Source organism: Chroicocephalus ridibundus, chromosome 1, assembly GCF_963924245.1.
Source record: "Chroicocephalus ridibundus chromosome 1, bChrRid1.1, whole genome shotgun sequence".
Lineage (NCBI taxonomy): Eukaryota > Metazoa > Chordata > Aves > Charadriiformes > Laridae > Chroicocephalus > Chroicocephalus ridibundus.
In genome coordinates, this window is record NC_086284.1 from 175517853 (window position 1) to 175539439 (window position 21587).

General features: G+C 37.6%; 1 protein-coding gene across 2 annotated transcripts in view; it reads right to left on the bottom strand.

The window, feature by feature from the left end:
* TMTC2 (transmembrane O-mannosyltransferase targeting cadherins 2) overlaps positions 1-21587 on the bottom strand; it is a 257774-nt gene that overhangs the window by 60123 nt on the left and 176064 nt on the right. For both annotated transcript variants that reach the window (XM_063322847.1, XM_063322846.1), the window contains 4 exons: positions 18006-18091; positions 16987-17171; positions 15208-15286; positions 3668-3789 (listed from right to left, as the gene is read on the bottom strand). In XM_063322847.1, the coding sequence (XP_063178917.1) occupies positions 3668-3789; positions 15208-15286; positions 16987-17171; positions 18006-18091 (472 nt within the window). The remainder of the gene's footprint in view (positions 1-3667; positions 3790-15207; positions 15287-16986; positions 17172-18005; positions 18092-21587) is intronic.

Here is a 21587-nt window from a genome sequence, read left to right on the forward strand (position 1 = left end):
TATCAGCCTCTTTTCCCAAATAACAAGTGATAGTTGTTATCTCTATAACAACTCAGGTTGTGCCAGGGGAGGTTTAAATTGGATATTAGGAAAAATTTCTTCACTGAAAGGGTTATCAAGCATTGGACCAGGCTGCCCAAGGAAATGCTTGAGTCACCATCCCTGGAGGTATTTAAAAGATTTCTAGATATGGCATTTAGGGTCATGATTTAGTGGTGGATTTGGCAGTGTTCGGTTAATGGTTGGACTTAATGGTATTAAGGGTTTTTTCCAACCTAAATGATTCTATGATTCTATGTTATGCTGCTTTTAGTAAGCATTAATACTGGCGACAGACTTGAGGAAGCAGAAAAGTTGGGGTTAAAGCCACTTCATTGGAACTTAAGTCAGGAAGTAAAACATACCTGAATTTGTGAACTTTACAGGTTTGACTTTACTGCTAGGGACTTTTATACTAGAATTGACTTTGGCTGGAACTTAGGAACCCATCTGAAACCTTCCTCCTCTCCTGCCTCAGCCCCCAATTTCACTGAGAGAGAAAAATTTTCTATCTATATTAGTGCCCACTTCCACCCTTCACTTCATCAATCATCTCACATTTCTCTCCTAGAAAAGAGACACAGAGAAGTGTTATCAACAGTTTTGTCTCAGCACTTATATTCAGAAACAGGATTGCAAAAAGTCTGAAGGTTTGGTTCCAACAAATGAGGAGCAAGAAGCCTCTAAAACGTCTCTCCTCTAACATCTGAATACTAACTGAAGTAAGCTTTTCTGTCTCCTAAGTATACAGGCTGCGAGAAAACGGTCAAGAGCCTCGGTAGCAAAGTTTAATAGAAGAATAAATCACAGTGGTACCTCAAGTTAGGTATAGGCTGAAACAATTATGCCAAAGGGAGCAGCTCTAATGCTACTGAGTCCCAAGGAAGTCTATGCAGACTTCCAGGAAGCATGTCAGTTACAGCAAGCATATATTTGTGATAGGAACTAATACTAGTATAGTTAAGTACACTAGAAACTAGACAAAATTCATTTAATGTGAATCACTGAGCAGATGGTAGGCTGCAAAACTGATTAAGGATAAGTGACCAACACGGAGACAAAAATCCATATTCTACTGCCAAATCTCTTCATCATCCATTTTCCTGTTACTGTCTTTTCAGACTTTGCAGCTGAAAAAATTAAATGAAATAAAAGCCAAATTTCAATAGATCAAAGATAAATGAACTTTTTTTTCATGAATGAATAAACACCTGAAAATTTTTCTGTCATATCTAATTACTTTGTAATCAACATGTGTTGATGTGTTGTTACGTGTTTATGAAGTCCTACATCACTACACGCCAACAGGACATCAGCACCACCTTTTCAGCTTATGCTGCAATTAACAGAACAGACATGAACCCTATATTGCCATGAACGTGAGAAGAAGCAACAGTAATAAAAGAAAGAAAGTGTCAAGATATAATAAGAAACATAATGAGAAGGGACTACAATTATGGCATAGAGCAAGTACAGGTAAACAAGTGTGTGTTGAGAAAGGATAGGTAAGGTATTTTATTGCCTGTCATGGTGCAGTATTCAGTGTCCAAAGTTTTATACAGCTCCTGTCCTTTTTGCTAATGAGACACATTGTTCCACATAGTTCAGATCCTGAAGGCACAATCCACCCCATAGGTATCTTGCATTTATAGCCCTGGAGGAAAGTGAACAGTTCAATTCTGCTATAAGGGGTTGTGTATATTTTTCATCATGTCCTTCCCAAAGTTGGGGTATGCCACTAATGTTTAATCCTATACCTGAACTTTCATGATAAGGTTAACTTTAATAAATTAAAAATTTGTTTCTAGTGGCTGTCCTGGTTTTGCCTGGGATAGAGTTAATTTTCTTACTAGTAGCTGCTATAGTGCTGTGTTTATGTAATATTTTAGTTATTGCTAAGCAGTTAAGGACTTTTCAGCTTCTTATACTGGCCTGCCAACAAGAAGGTTGGGGGCACCCAAGAAGATGGGAGGGGACACAGCCGGGACAGCTGACCCCAGCTGACCAAAGGGATATTCCATACCATGTGATGTCATGCTCAGTGTATAAAGCTGGAGGAAGAAGAAGGAAAGGGAAGATGTTATGGTGTTTGTCTTCCCAAGTAACTGTTAGGCGTGACAAAGCCCTATTTTCCTGGACGTGGCTGAACACCTGCCTGCCAATGAGAAGCGGTGAGTTAATTTCTTGTTTTGCTTTGCTTGCACGTGTGCCTTTTGCTTTACTTATTAAACTGTCTTTATCTCAACCCACGAGTTTTCTCACTTTTATTCTTCTGAATCTCCCCCCTGTCCCACCGTGTTGGGAGTGAACAAGTGGCTGCGTGGTACTTAGTTGTCGTCTAGGGTTAAACCACAACTATGGCTCACAACATTTGTACAGTTATGGGATTTGGGGATTTTGTTATTTTGAAGAAAACTGTGAGACCTTGCTTACCAGAATAACTGCAAGACTTTCACTACCACACCTCATATTTCATATACACAGCAGTTCAGAAAATGTGCAACATTAACCAGAGGAGTACTGGGGCTGGGGTGTGTGTGTGGAATAGAAATAGATCTGCTACGAAGAAACCAATAATGCTGACTTTCTCCTATTGTTCTTAGGTTCAAGATATGAAGATATTTGCCAGAAAAGCAAGGTACATTAGGAAATTTTGCTGTATAACCTACTTGCAGCTCTATCCCAGAGGAAGGTAATCAGTGAGTGCATGTATTTCTCAGTATCTGAGAAATTTTAACTGCAACTGGAAACTGTAGCAAAAAAATGCCTTTCTAAGCTCTGGAACTGACAGGGAGTGGGGACATAACACTAACATCTTGACTTCCATTACAAGCTAAAAATTCCCATCCAAGTAGTTTTTAATCAAACTCTGTATGTGACATTACATGACAACACTGAACAATTTTTAATTCTTTCCAATTATGTTGACACTTGTTACTCATATAGAAAACTCGTGTCCCCTTTTCCAGATTCGGGTACTTTTTAGCAGCAATGTATCTGTGGAAATTAATTATGAGCTATTTATCTACCCTGTGTAATTTTTTGCTTGAAGACTGGACAGGGCGTAAGCAAGGTCAGAGTAAAAGCTTACGACTAGGTGAAAAGTTGAGGAAGATATTCAAACTGAGGCACAAGGATGGAAGAGCCACACAAAGGCGCATCAGTAGAGCATAGGAAGAAAATATGAAACTGATGGGATGAACAATGAAAGCAAATGTAGCAGAGATAAACAGGAAAGAGGATATGGTCGGAAAAATGGGAATGAGAAATGGAAAACATGTATAGGTGACACTCCCTAGCTCTGCCATAGGCTGCTACAACAACCCTGAGTCAAACACTGAGTATCATTACTTGTGATCTAGACTACTTATAATAAAGGCTTTTTCAATCAGAGAACTCCTACACTATTGTAACTGTTTTCTTCCAGCACAGAGGTGACGATATTTCAGGAATGGATGCAATATTTCACAAAAAAACGACATTGTCAAAATCCTTAATTAAAAGGCGTGACTAAAATAGCATGGCAAATAGGGCTATAAGCAATTTTTAGGTCAAAGTCTTCTTGTCCCTTTACCTCATCTACTCGAAGGGCCTGGGACCAGCTCCCAGGAGCTGCTGATTAACTCACCGTCAGAGCCAGCAATTTTCCGTAGGTGAGATGGGCTGGAATGTGGTCGCTCTTGGATCGCAGTGACTCCACGTACCAGCGCTCTGCTTCTGGCAGCCGGCTCATTCTCATATAGGCTTCTCCTACAGGGTGAAACAAATGCTAGTGAGAATGCCCAAAATTTCTCAAGGCTTCCATAATTTATTATCTCATTTATAATTTGCTATGTATTAAATGACCAGAGATCTTGAAAAGGGTGAAGCGCTTTGAACACCTGCAATGACACATACCCAAAAAAAGCCTTACAGACACTTGAGGGAAGATATTGAGTTATTGCCTTATTAGGGCTGAAAGAGCATGGTTGAGATGAAAGTCTTGTTGGAACAGAATTGCACGAGAGAGCTCCAGCTACTAAGTTTCAGTCAGAAGTCTCAAAGTAACAAAAACTTCATCACATCTACTGTAGGAAAGTTACTTTTTTTCCATCAGTCTACATTTCACAGCATGGAATGGTAGGGAGAATACGAAAAGTGTTTGCCTTTAAACATAATACATCCAGAACTTAGATTTTTTAAAAAACTAGGAAAGGTTAAGAGTCCTGAAAATTGGAGGGAGGGGCAAGACATTAAAAACCTAATCTCTAAATGTAGTTAAATTAGGTCATGTGCCACAATTAGTTTAAATTAGAATATAACATCCATAATTTTAAAATTGCTAGTCGTAAGAAGTCACGTACGAAATGACCAAAATTGTACATTTTTCAAAGTGAAATCCTTTACTATGAGAGGCTGAGGCAGGCAATATTGAAGAACAGATGAACAGGATGTCAGAAAGCCATATACTGTGGTACAGATAATTGTAGTCTTGAAGTTTCTGAGAAAGAATTTAGCATACAAAGAAGCAGCTTCTCCAAGAAGCAAACCACCAAATTTTGCAAAGGCTGGAAATAAGCAATAGCAAACATGTAATGGTGAAGAGCAGCAGCTTTCAGATTAATACCTTGCATTTACACAGCTCTTTCATGAGGGATATAACTGTGCCCTTGCCCAAGCCAAAGACAGACCAAAAATGCCTACAGGAGAGCCAGCATTTCATAATCTCCCAGCTGATTAATTCCAAATAAATGGCTAAGTTTCTTCCCAAAATTATGATGTCACAGTTTATCCAGTGCCACCACTGGAGGATCAAGAGAGGACTACAGCTGACCAAAGTAGAGGTCAGCTAAGGCTGTTGCCAGCTGAGTCACTGCTTCCAGTTCTGGATTACATGGAAATTAATAGCTTTGAGGGCATCAGGGAGAGAGAGAAAGACCGATGTTCTTTATTCAAGCTTGAAGCCAACTACCACACCCCCAAAACTCAGAGAAGAAGGTGCCACCTACATGCTCAAAGACGTAAAATAGAAGGAACTCTTACCACGGGAGCTACTTTGAGTATCTACAGGGGATATGAAGTGGAATATGAGCTTAATACAAATCCTCAAAAAAAAAAAAATAGGCCTAGGTCCAGGTTTGTTTGCTTGTTTTTTATCTTTGTCAGCAGAGAGTAGGGATCCCAGGCAAAATGTGCCACATAAATTTGAGCTTCAGGAGTTAGGGTGCAGTGCATGCAAAATGACCTAACCACAGCCTGCAGATATAGAGTCAGAAGTCACAAGTCACACTGAGCCAAGGCTAAGGGAAGCCAACGTGATTTTTATGAGCAAATACAGTATTTCCAAAACGGGGTGCAAGCCTGTAAATCTAGCAGACCAGGATTTCTAATTCAAGGATATACAGAGCATTCTGTACTCATGCACTGGTCTTCGTATCTGATTACATACACAGAAGTAGCTGATGTTTCAGTCCCAGAGGTACTCAAATCATTCTATTGCTGGTTACGGCCAAACTAAAAGAACAACTTAAAAAAAAATCAAGCCAAATAAAAAAAAAAAAACAAAAAAAAAACAAAAACAAGCAAACAGGAAAGATACCCCAAAAGAACACGAACACTCCCCAAAAACCACAATCAAATTCAGGGATATCAATGTCACTTGCATTTTTTTCCACCATGTCAGCACTCACAAATAAGTGACGTAACATTATACCTTGTTATGCACAAAACAAAGTCATGAAGTCAAGTGTTGAAAGGATGGAAGAAGCCAGAACTCAAGCTATATGCTCCCCTCAACTCCTCTCCCTAGTAATACGCTTTATGGCAGAATGTTTAATTATTTGATTGCATACTATTTTTCCCATGAGCCCCTGCTTCATTTAGCATACAGGAAATGAGGAATCCATATTGCCCTTTCTTTTCTTAAAGTGGAAAATTCCAGCTCTTGGCAAAGTTTCAAGCAATTAACAACAAGATCCTTTAAAAAGTAATGTAAGCAGCCATAAGAGATGGAGTTATTATCTGCTGGTAGTATATGCTGAATGCACTGCCAAATTTCAAAGAGATCCAAGGTTCTCATCTACTTTCCATGATGGATTCTGATATAAAAAGAGATTAACATCTTCAGAGAACTGGCGAATTCAATTTTTAATACGTTTTAAGAGCTCAGCTACTTTACAAGTTAACCTCCTAAAACTTTGAGGGTATTTCTGAGTGGCACATCTAGAAACATATCAATCTAAATGTCAAACTGTAGAGAAAGGAATTTTATTCCCCTCTAGACTTTACAGGAATTCACTATAGCTGAACATTTTTTTTTCTGAAGAGTCTGTTTTCTGCCCATAAGCCCCATATCATCAAGAACTGCTGTATTATGAGCAATTAGAACATGTCATTACTGCAGAAGGAAGCACTGTTAGGGTGCCTGATAGTAATTTCATTTTCTAAATGATTTACAGTGACAATCCTATTTAAAAAGAAATCAAAGTAAGCTGAAAACTGGATATTAGGAAAAATTTTTACACTGAAGGGGTTATTAAGCATTGAAACAGGCTGCCCAGGGAAGTGGTTGAGGCACCATCCCTGGAGGTATTTAAAAGACGGGTAGACTTAGTGCTTAGAGATATGGTTTAGTGATGGCTTTTGTCAGAGTTACATTGATGGTTGGACTAGATGATCTGAAAGGTCCCTTCCAACCTCGGCAAGTCTATGATTCTACAATTCTAAAGGCTCTGCCACTGCCATACTCAAAGATCAGAATAAAATCAAACATCTGCTAATTGAAGTCTTAAACTGGTGCAATTTTAATAAAAGTTATTCCAGCTTAAGACAGTTTTCCAACAAAATGACAGAGAAAACATGTATGGATTGACTTCTGCCACTCAGGATGCATTTGGGTATTTGAGTGTTTGAGATTAAAATAAGAAAAACAATATTTGTCATTTAAAATAGTGTATTTTTATAAACTTGCAACATGAATGATTTATTCATTAGGAAAATAACACAATGTCCATTGGCAGAAAACATGCAAACCAATGGTACTTGTGAGCAGGTTTCTATATTTACTTTAACAATTATTTAATTTGAAAAACCTTTCAAAACTCATGTTAAAAATCTGAAAGGTCATACACACAATTTATTAATGAAACTTGTCTGATCTATGATGTATTCTACTTTTCTACTAAAGGTAACAACAACAGAGAAAGAAATTCATGGCAGTGAAAACCTTAAGACATAAATTGACAGTTACTTCAGTTCCCTAATCCATATCAACATGCAGCCACGTGCAGCATTGCCTGCACGATGAGTGGTGGCAAGAAATTCAACAGCTAACTGGAGTAAAAGGAGACAAGTGAGGCATTCAAAAATGTTTCCAGTTTTACAGTTCAAACTAACATTTTCTGTTATTTATACAGCAATTCCTTAGCCTATTCCAAAAAGAGGAACACAAATTATTTAATTGTAACTGTCATTTACTGATGTAGTACAAGAAAACACATTAATATGCAACCGAAACACTTTATAAAGGAGTGTATACATACTTCATTAATACTTTATGACAAAGGAATGAGAAATGGGCTACCTTTTAACTAGATTTACACCACACACACTCTAAAATCCTGGTACTCAAGTGGATTTTCTTTGCTATAGAGATAGACCAATTGCAAGACTACTTACCATCCTTCAAAGCAATACTTCCTCATAATCTTTGGGATTGAAAAATAATCTTTCAAAATAAAACAAAGAAGAAAAAACCAACAAATAAAACAACAACAAAACAACCTCTACTTAAATGACCCCAGGACAAATTAATTAAGTATAATTAAAGAACAATAACAGTCATATTAAATATTTATATTAAATAGTAATACTAATAACGGATCAGCTTGCTAGCAGCTATTTCCCCTGAAAGGCTACCTTTATACTCAAGTGCAATATGAGCTTAATACAAATCCTCAAAAAAAAAAACAAAACAAAAAAACCTTAAGATTTTCTACTACATATCACACATTGTTAAAAACCAAAATTAGGTACCGTTTACATGAACGTATGTTATATGGCTCTAGATTAACCTCTCATCTGCTGATTTCAGATTTGTTCTGTTTCCAATGCACATTGTCATACCAAGCAAAGGCCATCTCCTTGCAGGAGCACATTAGACTGATCTATGAGCAAGTACAACGAAACCATGGATGGAATAGCACTGTGCCTCTATAGGTGCCATGTACCCATACTTTCAGATTAAAAACTTATGTCCCTCCTGTGGCCTTCCTCTTAGGATCCCAAAAGATGTTGTTGAAAAGACAACTGAAAAATTATCCCTGTGAAGGAGACAATGCAGGATAAATCCGCCTTACATCATCCTTGGGCATGTTCATTATCTGCCACTCAAATTGCTGGATGGTAAAAATGTAATATAGAAAATATAGAATTTGGCATTGACAAGAGCAGAAGTCAAAACAGAAAGGAAGATGGAGATGCACTTTGAAAAGGAAAATCTCTAATATATACATTCAGTGAGGAATTAAATTTCATTTTTCCATCATTTCTTTGAATTGGGAACATAAAGAGGTGCCTTAGAAAATAATGGAGAGGTGTGCATCCCTGTGCACCACAATATCACAAGAGGGTTGTGTCTTTCATAATGCAACCGTGCAGCCTCATTGTGCAAATCAAGGCTGCAGATGCATTTAGCATAAATGCACCTCCCTAGATATATAACTTACTTCTTTCTTCCCTTAGGTACCAGTGCGTATAATAACATCGTAAATCTAGAAGCACAGTTTGATGTTATACTATACTGATGTTTAAGATATACTGCAAAAGATTAACAGTCTCGATGATAAATATGCAGTGCATGCACACATTCTCTGAAACAGCTGAAGCATGTGAACTTAATGAGCATCAAGTTCTGCATAGACTAAGCATATTCTGTTTGGGGTTTTTTGACTTTTACAGAACAATCTCCTTCAAGATTCCAAGGAATGCATTGTATTTTAAGAGGGCTTTTGATGGATAGGAGTCAGTCCACATTTACTTGCGTTGAGCAGATTCTTATAGGACTCAATTAGCCAAAGCAAAGCCTTTGATCTGTTTTAATTAGACCACTAAGCTACTTTTGAAGGAAAATACCTAAGAGGAAAACAGATATATATGAAAGGCAAAATAAAATCAGTTGCAGCGTGGAACAGCATGGACTTTGCACAGCTGTTTCCTGTTGTACAAAGACTTCCAGTGAGAGAAGTACATTGACACAAATACAGGCATTGAGCTCACCTGACATAGATAATTTCGTTTTCATTTTCCAACAGATGTGCAACCAGCAGTAAATCATAAGAATTCATAACTGAACAAGTGATAGTAGTTTTTTCTTGCCTTTTACTTTATTTACACACCTTTTAAAGATTATTATTTCGTCAGCAAAACATGGACATTATACCAGTATAGGTTTCTTTAAAACACTCTTAATAGAAGCACTTTCCATTAGAATCATGCCTAACTGGGATCCTTGTAGTCCAATTTCAACATTGGACCATATTTTTGGTCTACAAACCTTCAATTATACTTATTTTCATACAAAACACCATATGTTTAAAATAAAAATGCATTTCAGGCTTAGACTCTTAGCTTTTTCACAATTCTGTCTAAGAAAACTCAAGCATTTCACATGAAATTATAGATCAACAGTCCAAAGAGATAAAACTAAAAAAACCTGAGAATCTGGGGAAAAAAAAAAAGCCTGGTCTCAAACATTGCATCCACTACCCCCTCAGCAACCCACTGCTGTAACCTTCATACCCAGCTTGAATGTCTCAAACAAAGTGAAAAAACAGGAGACACTGCAATCAGCCCAGAGATTTATATTCAGCTTTGGACAGCAGATATAAACTACCACAAAAGTCTCAGAGGGGGAAGAGTTAAAGTATCAGGATGGGAGCAGGGAGGGGGAGAGAAGGAAGCACAACCTTTTATTCCCATCACTATCGGAGTGGACTCCATTCTTTTTTCCCTAGAACGTATAATAAAATATACGTATGAAAGAAAAAAAAACCCTTTTCTTGAATCAAACTAGTTTTAAAAGTTTGTAATGTAGACTTAGTAAGAAATTACCAGTAAAGATTCATGAGATGCACAGGAAGCACACTGATGACTGGAGCTCAGACAAGTGCAGGTACCACGCTCTGCGTAAGTTATGATGTGAGATATGTATTTCACAGCTTAATCATCTTTGCCTCTTAAAAAGTAAGTCTTGCACAGCATGAACTGTAAAACTATACCAGCAAAAGTGTTTCTTGGGGTTCTAAACAAGATCTAGAAGTAATTCAATAAAAAAGCATTTAATGGGACCAAGGGACAAATGGCATAGGAGCCTTAACAATATTAGCAGGTTTGTACAAACAGCTACAGCCACCCAAAAGCATAATCAAATAAAGCGATAGTTATGTTATAATCATCAACACAGAAAGTCTCTCTGCATGCTAAGCCTCTGTACTTATGATGCAAACCTCTGCACCAGATGTAAAATCTGGCTCCCCTTTCCTGTTCTGTACCTGGCTGCCACTTTTGTATGATTTGTTTTCTGTCCATGTTCAATGTAGCAGATTAGCAAGGAGAAATCTGAACTCTAATCTGCGCATCATTAACTGTATTCACTCCTGCAATGTTAGCTTCTTTTGTAACTTGCTTTTCTCATAAAAAATGTTTGTAAGGCTTTGCATTAAATGCATTTGAAAACAGACATTCAGATGTTAGCTGTCAAGGGCAGATGAAGTGTGATCAAGACATTTGTCTTTATGACAGTATCTTGCCAATCTAAACCTGAACAATGCCACCCCAACATCCTTCTTGTTACCGTTCAGTATTAAAATAAAGCCTCCATGGTCCACCTCACGCCACTTAACTGGCAAGAGTATGAATTACTGTAGCAGGTGGGCCAGTGTGGTTTTAAAAGCAATGTAATACAATCAACTGTACAATATCAGATTTCAAGGAACGCAAAAGACATCTAGAGCAGAGGCTGATCCTTAAGTAATCCTAATATTGGCATTAAAGTGTTCAAGATCCCACAGGGACCATTTTATCTTTTGACCCCAGGTTTTAATTGAAACTTTAAACAAAATATATTACCTATTTAATGCAGCTGAGCTGGACTCTGGCTTTTGTAGTGCATGTTGCCATGCCAAGCAAATTAATCTGTGTAACCTTAGCATGTACTTTTTAATTTACATCAAAGAAATATGACATAGAGAAAATAAATACCAAGCCAACCCTATACAGCTTGTTGAATAATTATTTTGATTCTAGTTTTAGAGTTTTAATTTTTAGCTGGTTTGGGTTCTTTAAAGAAAAAAAAAAAAAAGAAAAGGTTTTACTTCTTGGTACAAAGCCAGAGAAACATATGGTTTCCTTAGCTGAGTTGTTGCACACCTGGCAAAATAAATCACAGCAACAGGAGACCAAAATCTACCCTGCAACTTTTCATATGCACAAACTTAGAACGTCTGATGCTGGTCTTCTGGCCCCGCCTTTTGTACCATGAATAAAATGCAAAGTCAAAAGGATGGTTTGCTTCTTGAGGCCCAATACTACTTCTTCCTCTAAAAGGCAAGTTACTTAGAGTCTTAAAGGACAAGAGTCAGCCAGGCAAGTTGGCGCACCAGAGGAATGAGTCCATGGGCCTGTCAGAGAGAAAGGCCAATAGAAGCAAGCACAGGAAAAGAAGTGTAACGCAAACAGGGAAAGCAGGTGGTGTAAAGGCTTAACACTGCTGGAGTGTTAATGCTACTGCACTCAGAGCACTGGAGTTCAACCCCTAATTCAGTTTAAACAGTTTGTCTCCTGTTTATTCTCTTTTGAGTATGTCATATACATCATACAAGGAAAAAAGCCTTCAGAAAATCTTCAATGAAATGATTGAATGATTTTTAAAAATTAGACAAAGCACTGTTTTCTTACATCACATGCCAATACCTAACACCGAACCAAGAAGAGTGATTGCCAGAGACTCAGAATGCATCAATCACAATGACAACTGCAGCAGGTGATCCTCAAACTGTAGCTATTCTGGGATTTAATGATAAACTGTGAAGACTTTTTCCACAGGTGCAGTGACAGGGAAGGACCCTTCCTTCCTGAGCAGATGGGGAGCGCTCCCCAGTTTTTCCCCTGTTCCTCCCCAGCAATGAGTACACAGTGAGCGGGTACAGCTCAGAGTTAGGTTCACACAGTTCCAAGCACAGGAGACGGGACTGGCCAATTTCAGTTCCTCTAGTCTCCTTTTTAACGGCAAGAAGTAGGCAGACAAGTTTGTGTAATGCTGTTCATCAAAGAAAGCATTATAGTGAATGGGTTTACAATTTTATCTTGAACATCAAACAGAAATAAACAATCCGGTTGGCCTTCGGGTGCCCAGTGAAAGCATATGAGCTGCAGAGCGGATGCACTCCTGATAATGGATTTCGTTGCCTTGTTCTCCTGTCACACCCGATGCAAAGAGATAACTGAGTAGGTGTTTAGGATTTATCTCACACAAGTTGAGCTAGCAAGTCTAAGCTAGTCATCTTAGCCTCTTTTACAGAAGTGTGCTTGCAGGGGATTATTTGTATTATCTGAAATAGATGTCTAAGTCAGATGGGCTTAATTACTCCCCAGAGATATCTTTTTCTCTCGACACTATAAAGTGAGCTTAGCTACTACCAAGCTCTGTCTTGTCATCTAACCTTTACACTATTACAGGTAGGAGAAACCAACTGCAGTCATGTACGCTCATGCAGACGCACTCAGGACAGCTTTAAACAAATCAGTCTGAGTCCTGCTGTTAATATGGCTACACTGCATTCAATTCAAGTCACTACCGAACTCTTTACGTAGCCTCTTGGATTGCCTTTGCAGCAGAGCCAACAAGCCACCCCTCAGCAAGTACTGTGAACCAAGTTCCGGTTTCCCTGCAACAGCTGCCATCACAACAGCAAACAAAATACAAATATATGCTACGTTAATAAGCTGTACTTTACAGAGCTCCATAATAGCCTGTTGCTCTTTGCAATAGGCTGAAAGGGGCTAAGGTAATCTTAGTTGACCCTAATTTGTTATGCCGCTAGGACATCCGTGAAGTGCCGGTAGCCGCCTAAAGCAAAGAGAAGCCAGAGTATGGGCTAAGCAGGGGAGGGAGGAAGTGTAGCAGCAGCCAAGCCCAGGCAAAGGACTAAGCTGGTTTTTGTGTTCACTATTGCTTTGTGAGTTAATAAATGCAAATCCCAGGAACAGAGTGAACTTGGACGTCACGGACTGTGCTTATAAAGGAAGCTGAGAAAGGCCTCCTGAACCTAAAAAAGTAACCAATGGGCAAAAAAGTAAAAAACTAAAGAATCTTACAGGTCGTAGTGGTTCTAAAGGGAGCACCTATTCAGAGGAAAAGAAAAACGGTGGCACAGGCCTGCTTTGTGATGGAACAACCATCATGCTAGAAACAGCATTACTTTACTTTTTCCAATTTCTGTACTTCTGAGGAGAACTTTTATTGGAATTGTGACATATACATCTGCACTAAAGAGGGCAGTCAAACTTCAGAGGGTTTCGCTGGAGCACTGCGGTTCTTCAGCAATCACTATAGAACACCAATAGCAAGCAGAGGCTTAACTCATGGAGTGGTGACCATTGATAACCCCACCAAATTTATCAGCAAATGCTGGTAAATAAAACTGATGAAACAATCGTTCAGCTAAGACTCCCTATGAAGAAAAGTTCAAGCAATAATCAACTTGTGCGTTCTAGGGATTTTAATCATTTGCATTAATCTGATAATGCTCAGCATTCAGGGAGAAGTAACTCTCCATGGAACTGTATGAACTGTTATACTATTACTGACATTAGATACTTTATCACTGTGACAAGAGAAGTACTCAATTTAGCATTTACAGAGATTTGCAAACACGTAGCATCAGTTAACAACTACAGTTTTAGAATATTTTTTTCCTATGTCCAAGTACTTGTAAGGAGCTAATAAAAGACGCCTTTCCTAATTAAGTAGTAGAGTGAGTGGTGCCTCCTTTCAACAACTGTGTCAAACCAATTGGTATCAACCAATATATTCCCTTGTATTTTAGGCATTGGGAGGGGGTAAAAAAAGGCATAAAATCCCACATGCTTCCTGTTGATCCTAATTGTTTCTACATACATTTCTAATTGCTCTACTTTAAACTACTTTAAAGGCATCTTACATCCTCTTCTGTTGCAGATAGGAGCTCACAGAGTCTACTGGGCCAGACACTGAGGTTGCTTAACACAAACACACACCCTTTCAGAGAGAATTCCACTTAAAAGCACCTCTGGAGCAATGGAGAACCTGCCCTCTTGTTTCAGATCTTGTCAGATCTGAATACTATAAATAATAATCCATATTATCTTCTTTCTTTTATCTGTTTAATGTATCCTGTATAAAGATGCAATGAAGAACATGAGGACTTGGAATTAAAGAACAAAAAAACACCTCAGCTAAATTAATGTTACTTGCAGTACTCAAGAGACTCTGCTAAAATTTTAAGAACAAACAGCCTGGTCCTGAAAGAAGAATTCTCTCATTGTTGATGTCTAAGTAATAGTACATGAGCTTGGAAAATAGTTTTTGGCACAACCTGAAAAAAAAAAATCCAACTATCTATCTCTCTGGGCCTATTTGGACATCTTGTTGGTTTACAAGGAAATTTAACATCCAACACCCACACTAAATTTTATGTTATTATCAATCTCACTCCATTTTCTATGAAGTAAATACAATTTCTTCTTAGTTTCAAAGATGGGAGATTTAAAAATGTGTATGAATTGAACAATGTCTCCAGGATAATGGATGAAATAAAAAAAAATATTTATGAATTGCACAAGGTCTCCAAGATAGCGCATGAGAGATTCTGGAGGCAGAGAAAAACACCGTGCATTCTACATGTAAAAGTGCTGCATGGACACTCTTAAAAATGTCCAGTATCTAAGAGCCTCATAATTTATTGTATCTTATCCAGCATTACAGTTGCTGGCATTTAAGCTCTGAACCTGGTTTGGCTCATATCTACTGAAGGCAATTATTTTTGTTTTTATTAGCTAATTCATTTGAGCATCAGTTGCCTGGCAAAGCTCTTTGGTTTCACCCCGTCTTACTCCTCAAGTATCTTTCTGAAGCACTAACAACGTACTTACCCATCATGTTGTATAAGCTCTGTGGTGCAAACTGCCTTGGCATTTTTTGTATTGCTTCTTTGTAAACCGTCAGGGCATCCTGAAAAGAAACACACAAGTGGGACAAATCATTAGTAAAGAACGAAGTTCAAAAGCAGTCTTTCGCCTTTCACATATAAAGTAAAACCAAACTATCTTCCTTTCTCAAATGAAAGGTGCAAAGAGAAAGAAAACACATTGGTGTCATAAATATTACAGAAAGTTGACATTTCTCGTTTACAGAAGTTTTACCAAATTCAGTGAAGCTTATTGACAAGAGACCAAATTAGCTCCAATATTGCAGCTCTTTTTCCAGGTGGAAATAAAAGGAATATTTTTTTAAATCCTCAATGACTCACAAGTTTATAAACATATATAAAATTCTATAGGCTGTCAGAGAATATGAAATAATATGAAACTGCAGACAAAGGACTTTCTGATGACTAAGCTACAGTAAGTGACCTAAACATAAAGAAATCATTGTCTACTGCCAAGTAATAACAAAACATAATCCTCACAACTGAAGTCTGCTTCACAGAAAGAATGAGATAGACTATAGTGTCAAGAATGCCAAAATTGGATTCCCTTCACAAATGTGCTGTGCCTTGAATTACTTGATTACACATTTATGATTCATTCAGCACTTCGCATGCTTACTGGTCAGTCTGTTAGTTCTGCATCATTTCCTACATCATCCCATCGAGCAGTCACTGCTTGTGAAGGCTGAAATATGCTTGAAAAAAAATCAAAGCTGGGTCAGACTGCACTGACCACGAGCAGAAATCTGATGGTTTATATTCTTAAAATCCCTTGCACCTCCCAGGCACTGCACTCCAACTCTACACTCTATCAGCCATGCAGACAACATGCTGCTGTTCTCTTATCTTTATGGATGTATTAGCTGTCTGTGTCTGCGTTTTAACCAATTAGTAACTGCCATCCGACAGAGCTGAATTCAGCAGACAGATGACAGAGAATCCATAGAGCCTGTGCATGCCTAATCTTAAACAGCTGAGGTAACTGTCACGGTCAGGAAGAGTTATATGGATCAAAATCATGCGTAACTCCTGTTATGAAGTATGCGTGGCGATGCAAAGACAGAATGACTTTCTTTCAAATATTGTTAAAGGTCAAAACTCAAGCGAATGTCCAGTTTTAGTAATTTCATCAGGGTGAATGGAGAGGAATCACAACAGTTACATTTGCACGCATAAATGAGATGGGATGGGTTTGGTGCAGTGTATGGTTACATTACTTAGGTCAAATTATCTGAAAATAGCACATAACAGGATGTTTTTAATCACTGAAATTTTGAATTATTTCAACTAGGTCTTATTTTTGGAGAGTCAAAAGCAAACATAATTGCATTTTTTCAACTAAAGATGGACTTACTCTATTTTGAATTAAAAAGCCAGTACACTTTAGGTTGGCTGGTCTGCAATCATAGAATGGTTTGGGTTGGAAGGGACCTTAAAGATCACCTAGTTCCAATCAGGCTATATCCTTTGCATACCAGCTATGGGGCAAAGCCAAAAAGAATGAGTTAACACATATCAGATGTGACCATTGCTAATGTTGATTCTGACGACAGAACATCACACTGCTAATTAACATTGTCACATCTGTGACTGTAGAGAAAAATGTTCTCTGTAGAGAATGCTAATCTTGATTTGGTGATTTTGAAAGCCTGGATGGAAGCAATAGGTATTATTTATATATGAAGGTTTTATCATGATATTGTAGACAAATATGGAGTCTTACCTCATAGTGTCCTTGTTCATGAAAAAGTTTTCCTAAATTATAAAGACAGCTAGTAACAGAGCTTTTATGAGCATGAGGATCTTTCAAATTTTCATCAGGGATCTCTGAACACTTCAGGAAAGTCCTCCTGGCTTCTTCTGTCTTCCCTTGGTTCATCAGGATAATACCGGTATTTAAATAGGCAGCTGTGAAGAGGGAAAAAACCTTATCTTTTAATGGGGTTCCATTATGTTTGATCTGATCTTTGTTTTACTTCAAAGTAGTATCTGAAAGACATCCCACAGTTATCTAATTTGGCTTTTGTATATAGATCAATTACTGGTGTAAAGGGGAACATATAAAAGGAAAAAGTTCAGAGACAAGGAAAGGAGAAAGTAGCTACAAAGACTGAGGAAGGAAGAAAGGGAACACTGTTCCGCAGGGTGCTCCTTTTCAGTCCTTGTCTGAAATGTTACAAAAATATATACATATATTTATACATATATATGTGTATGTGTATATATGCATATATAGAAGTCTCAATACTTAAGCTACAAAACATTCAGCAATCTTAAAAAGCACCCACTTAATTTTGGAACCGATGACGGGCAACATCCTATGGATTATTTCCCATTTCCCTTAGGCAAGAAAGGGAAAATGAAAGGTCTTAAAAAGTATTATTTGTATTATTTACCCGCACCACACACCATAAAAATCAGGGACTGGCTGTAAGAAACAGAAAACAGGAGCCTGAAAATTTGGGCAATAGAACCTATGGCTCACCACCCCAGCTCAGAAGCATTTTGGGTTCTACCGGTACTGCCCAGTGTTAAATCATTATCTGCTTCTTCCCTGCACCACATGAAATGTAGTCATTGACTAATAAACACGTGCTTTCAACTGAAAACGTGCACAATTTTACCTTTTGCTTTCTGAATTAAAAACTTCTGCAAAAAAAGAAAGTGTTATTAAGGAGCAGGAAGATTTCCTTAAAAAACAACAGTCAATGTTATGCAAGCTTGTATAGTTGAAATACTTACAAGCTAGTGTGGGTCTGCTACCAATTGCCAGTTTATAGTAATGCAATGCCTCTGAAAACCTGCTGTTTTCCTGAAGAAGTAATCCCCTGCATAAGGACAAAAAAAAAAAAAAGAGAGAGAGAGAGAGAGAGAGAGGAGGTTACTGCAAAGAGTAACTTCAAAATAAATATTAAAAACAAAACTAAGTTAAGAAAGAAAAATATGCTGACTGGTATTTCAGTGATGTAACAACTCTGCATGTTACTAACAATTCAGTGGGAAAATTATTTTGTCTGAAAACAGGATTAATTCACAGACATCAGGTGCATCCATATGGCTTTAACAAAGCAGATGTTAAATGCAATAGTTTTGACTTCCTTGGAAACCAGTAGACTGGGAGACATTTTAAAGCGGATGGGAGCATGGTGGAGCTATTTGCAACTAAGTCATTCATGTTTAGCCTGGTCTTTTCTTGACTTGAAATAAGCCAGTCTTTTTTAAATGCACAATAAAGTGAATCACCTAACACTTCACATGTATTACCCTAACCAGCCCTTGTTGAGCAATTTCACTAGATTATTCATCATATGGCTAAGCACCTACATCAGTTCATTTTTTTTCCTGTCTTTGTGCTCCAAACAAATTTAATAACTGAAGAGGTATCTGAAGTGGTACAAAAATTGGTACCAAATACTTGCAGTTCTCAGTTAGTTTCATAGTCCATGAACTTTAATTAAAGCTTTTAAGACAAGCATTCTTGTGAATTATAAATTACACCAGCCACCCACAAATTTCTGAGAAATAAGTCGTCTGGACATCATTGACATGAATTCACAATTGTATGCTTAAAAGAATGCTCAAAACATTACAGTTTCCAAAGTTTTGAGACTGAAAAAAGCATATGCAACTGTATTAAAATCACAAAGATTTAAAAATCCTGAAAAATCACTAATTTCAGAGTGCAGACTCAGACCTTATTATCCAGTGGTAGTTGTCCCTCTTCATATATCTCAAAGTAGCCATGAAAAAATAAACGTAACTATCTCTTTTAGGTGGGAGGGTTATCACATCTATTTGCGGTTTCCTTAACCTACAGCAATTTTCTCTTCTTCCTCTATGCTTTTATCTGCCGATAGCATTTCGAACTGCAAAGAGGTTGGACTTTTTCCATCTCCAGTCTCTAACCAGAGAGGCATTCAGGATACTTCCTGGCATGGCACCAAGGTTTTTAAGTAATGTTGAGCGTCTCGCAGCTGGCAAGATGTATGATCGTCAGGATAGATATAACATTTTCTAAATTTTCTAGAACCTGAATTTTGTTTACTTTAAAAACTTTTTTAGACTGCAATTACTCCAAGGAAAATTATTATTATTATTATTATGGGATTTTGATCCAGTTTTCTATTGATAGCAGTAGAATTAGCATAAAAATAAATGAGTTGCATGGTCTGACATATAAGCTGCTTCTTACTTTTTTAAAAAACAAAACCACAATTTTGGGACAAATTTATCAAAGAAATTCCATTCTTATTTTAGTTCTGGAATAAATAATTTCACATATTAAGAGAAGCAATACAGTAATTGGTCAACTTGAACAAAATAATAGATAACTTTGGTAAATGTATGACATTTGTGCTTTTTGATTAAAAGAACTTTTATTTATACTTATTACCAAATTAATCTTCTGTGTTCACTACATGCACTAATACTAGCACTTTTGATTAATTACTTGATATTTCAAAGTGGGATTTTTTTTCTACTCCTCTTCCAGAAGACTTTTTTTTTTTCTTGTAAAAGTTGTTCCATTAACAGACACTTTCTCGCGCACACATGCACACATTTTTATATATACATGTATATATATTTAAAACCCCAAGCTGCAGATGCAAGACTGAATGCTAAATTCCAGCAAATAATTAATGTTTTATTTCTATTTGTTATGAGGATTGGTAGAAGAAAAAGAAGAAAAAAAAATGATATAATCTAAATAAACCTTGACAAGGCATGAAACTGCCTCTTCTTGTGAAATTGGTCCTGATTGATCGCTGGTTTTCCCTGTGGCTTCTGACAGTAGAAAAATTACTAGATTTATGAGCCTCTAGTTCTAGTTTCAGATTAAACAAAGTCAGGAAAAGGCTTAAAGGAAAATTAAAAAAGAATGTATTTAGTTGAATACAATTAACACTTAGAGGGGATATGCTTCTAAGAGACGACTGGCTCGGATGTTCACCTCTGAAGGAATAAACAGTTATGCCAATAGATAAAAAGTTAAAATGACGAACGTTGCATTAAACTGGCAAAGCATTCCTGAATTTACAGTGAATATTAGAAGGTTCAAAGAGCAGATATATTTCACTTCCAAGATGAAAAAATCAGATCCTCTCTAGTTTTAAGCCCAAACAGAATGCAGGCATATAAACAGGCTCACCAACCTCTACCAAATTACTCACAAGATGCAACTAAAACTAAAACCAAACACTTCAAATTTCGTTACTGCCAAAATGAATACTGCCTGTGAAATGTCCTACTTGTCCTTTCAGAGCATGTATTATAATCCCGGTCTCTAACTACATTATTGTTCACTATTATTTCCACAAGTCTACTGTCTCATTTACCACACAGAAGGAATATAAATGAGCGATAGTTCAACGTTTGCTTTTGTCTCCAGTTTCTACAAGCAAAAAGCCACCACCTTCTTATAAATATTTACCTTTTTGAGCAAAACACAAAATAAGCACCAGGACCAAATGACAAACTACCACTACAATTAGCTCAAGAAAATCTGCAAGTCCTCAGGTCCTATATTCATCTTTCCATTGCTGCATTTCACAGCTTCTAAGCCGTGCTAAATCATGCTGATTTTCAGCTAGGCATTACATCCGAGGTACACCCCCGAGGTTCTGAGAAACAACGCAGTTCAGCCTTGCTACCGCATTGCTAAATCACTGGACGTGGTCAGCAGAGACAGCAGGGCCTGTCGAAGGAACAAGAGCCCAAGGGAAGGGCCCTGGGAGCAGAGCAGGGATCTCCTTCTCAAGGCTCTCTGCCAGCTGCTCCAGCAACGCCGAGTTCAGGCAGCAAACCCCGGGGCTGCCTCTGAAAGTGTTTGGGCCTGAAAATTGTTCACCACTGTCAAGACAAACACGAAGCAGAGACATGGGCTCAACTGAGTAATATCTGAAGGGAAAGTGTCCTTCACTTCATGGCTGTAAAGAGGTCATTAGAGCAAATACTACCAAAAGAGCCTGTTCAGAACTTGAAGTTCTTTCCAAAGAAACCGAGAGGTTGAACTCAACTACCTTTGCAGCCTTTTAAGTTATATTAACAACTCTTCAACCTTCAACAAGCTTCAACTGGAGGTTTGATTATATGTTCTTTCCTTCTCCTTCAAAAATAGGTCAAGTATGGGTTATTTTGCCACTGAAACACTTCCTTTTTCATTTAGAGTCTCTTTCACTTCAGAACAGAGGCCAAAGCCAAAAGAGGAAAGTTTGATATGTCTCCTAAGTCTTATTTTCACATGCTTTAGAATTTACTATATTTCATCTAGAGAATTTTCATCAGATATTCTAAGTTACTTCAAAATCACTAAAAATAAAACTG